We start from the raw sequence: 1,830 nt of genomic DNA, 5'->3' as shown, positions 1-1,830 counted from the left end.
CCCCCTCCAAACAACATTTGAAATTAACGTTGAACACGCCCCTCCCCCTCGCTGCCCGGTGAAAAATCTCTATATATCTGTATTTACAATGAGCATTGACTAACTTGTCAAGCGAATTAAAACATTATTCAAAATTAAACATCTACTAAATTTTAAGGTTAAGCATTTTTAATTTACAGTAAATATTTACTCACTTTTCAGGCGATATTTGAAAAGATATTTACAATCACAAGTAGAAAATCATGATATACCACCATAATTCACGTAATAAATTCTTTTTAATCATACTTGTGAAGTTGCAGGCTGTAATCACTCGTTGAAACTCATGATTACATCTTGGCAATTTCGTTCATAAGATAAATCACGATCTACCACCATAACTCATGTAATAGATTTTTAAAAAGATTGAACTCACTTCATATTTCCCATCAGCATTTATATGAGCTCTGATACGGACTGCGTGATTGTAGACGTCAAAGCCTTTGTAAGCCAGAAGCTTCACCTCTAGACCCCGGATAAACAGCTTTCCTCTCCTTTTCTCTCCCCAAGCGAATATCTGGGGGAATTGTTTTGTATGAGATTTATTTTAAGTCTTGAAAGGTAATAGAATAGCACACACACACACACACACATACACACCCACACACACACACACACACACACACACACACGCACACATTAACCAAATGAAGTCAAAAGAGAAGATTGTAAGTAGTATTTCATCAACATTCTTTCACTCTGAAAATAGAATTACTATTAACTTGTTTTCATCAATATCTCACAGCAAAACGTCATTGTAGGATGTTGTGAAAATATATAACATCTTCTTCTTCTGTCTGTCTATCCGCCCATTTGTCTGTCTGTTAGTCTGGGTCTGATTTATCAACGTGTTCTCAACAAATGAAGTTGACAAAAATTGTGTAAAAGTGTTTTTCCTTTAGAAAAGCTTGTAAGTCAACCTCCCTGCAAAACAGCGGTGTACCGTAAATGGCCTAGAGCGAGGGCCTCATTCTAACTGACATTCCATATGCCCGAAAAACCGAAGCGAACTTCGGGTGCGAATTTCGCGTGCGAACTATTTTTTTCCCGCACCAATCTTTTTGTCATTGTGTAAATCCATATATACCGGAATTTCGCATGGCCGAGTCCGGAATTCGCATGCGAAGATTTTGTTTTGCAGGAGGGAGCGAAACTTTTTTCTTCGGCACCCGAATTCTTCGTGAAGTGGGCGGGGCTCATTTCCCGCCAAATCTACTTCCTAGGAACGAAGCAGCATGGAAGCACTAGGTATGCGGGAAAACGTCGAAATGTTGATTTCCCAGGTTCGAAAGAGAAGTGTTAAAACTAAGACTGAAAAGAGGTGTTTATTTTCAAGGTGGCCGCCATTTCCATGGCAACCACATACTTTTTTTTAAGTTTGTGGGAAACTTTCGAGAGTCTATGTAATCTTTCTATGCTATCATTTATCGTTTAAATCATGTAATAATAAAAATAGCATTTCACTTACCCCCCTCCTTATATGCACTTGAACATAACTTCTAACAAACATGAATTATAACTTAAGATTGTGGTCTGTGCCGCAGCCACATCAGCCAACGTCGTCAGAGATAGGGCCGAAGCTTCGAAAAGGAAACGACCCAAGGAAGCAAAGCCTACGAAGGACCATCATCAAGTGGCGTCGGTGGCCTAGTGGTTAGGCTTTCGGACTCGCAACCGTAAGGTCGTGGGTTCGAATCCCGTCAGGGACCCGACGTTGTGTCCTTGGGAAAGGCACTTTACACGAATTTTCCTCACTTCACCCAGGTGGGAATGGGTACCCGGCTATAGACA

The 1,830-nt window shown here is 40.3% G+C and overlaps 1 protein-coding gene across 1 annotated transcript in view; it reads right to left on the bottom strand.

Moving 5' to 3' along the window:
• Positions 1 to 1,830, bottom strand: part of LOC101846445 — a gene marked incomplete in the record, with an annotated part of 14,639 nt that overhangs the window by 7,492 nt on the left and 5,317 nt on the right. The window contains 1 exon segment of the mRNA XM_013086202.2: positions 416 to 556. Coding sequence (XP_012941656.1) covers positions 416 to 556 — 141 coding nt within the window.

Source organism: Aplysia californica, unplaced genomic scaffold (genome assembly GCF_000002075.1).
Source record: "Aplysia californica isolate F4 #8 unplaced genomic scaffold, AplCal3.0 scaffold00443, whole genome shotgun sequence".
NCBI lineage: Eukaryota > Metazoa > Mollusca > Gastropoda > Aplysiida > Aplysiidae > Aplysia > Aplysia californica.
Note: the sequence above shows the minus strand (reverse complement) of the source record. Positions and strands in the feature narration are given on the sequence as shown.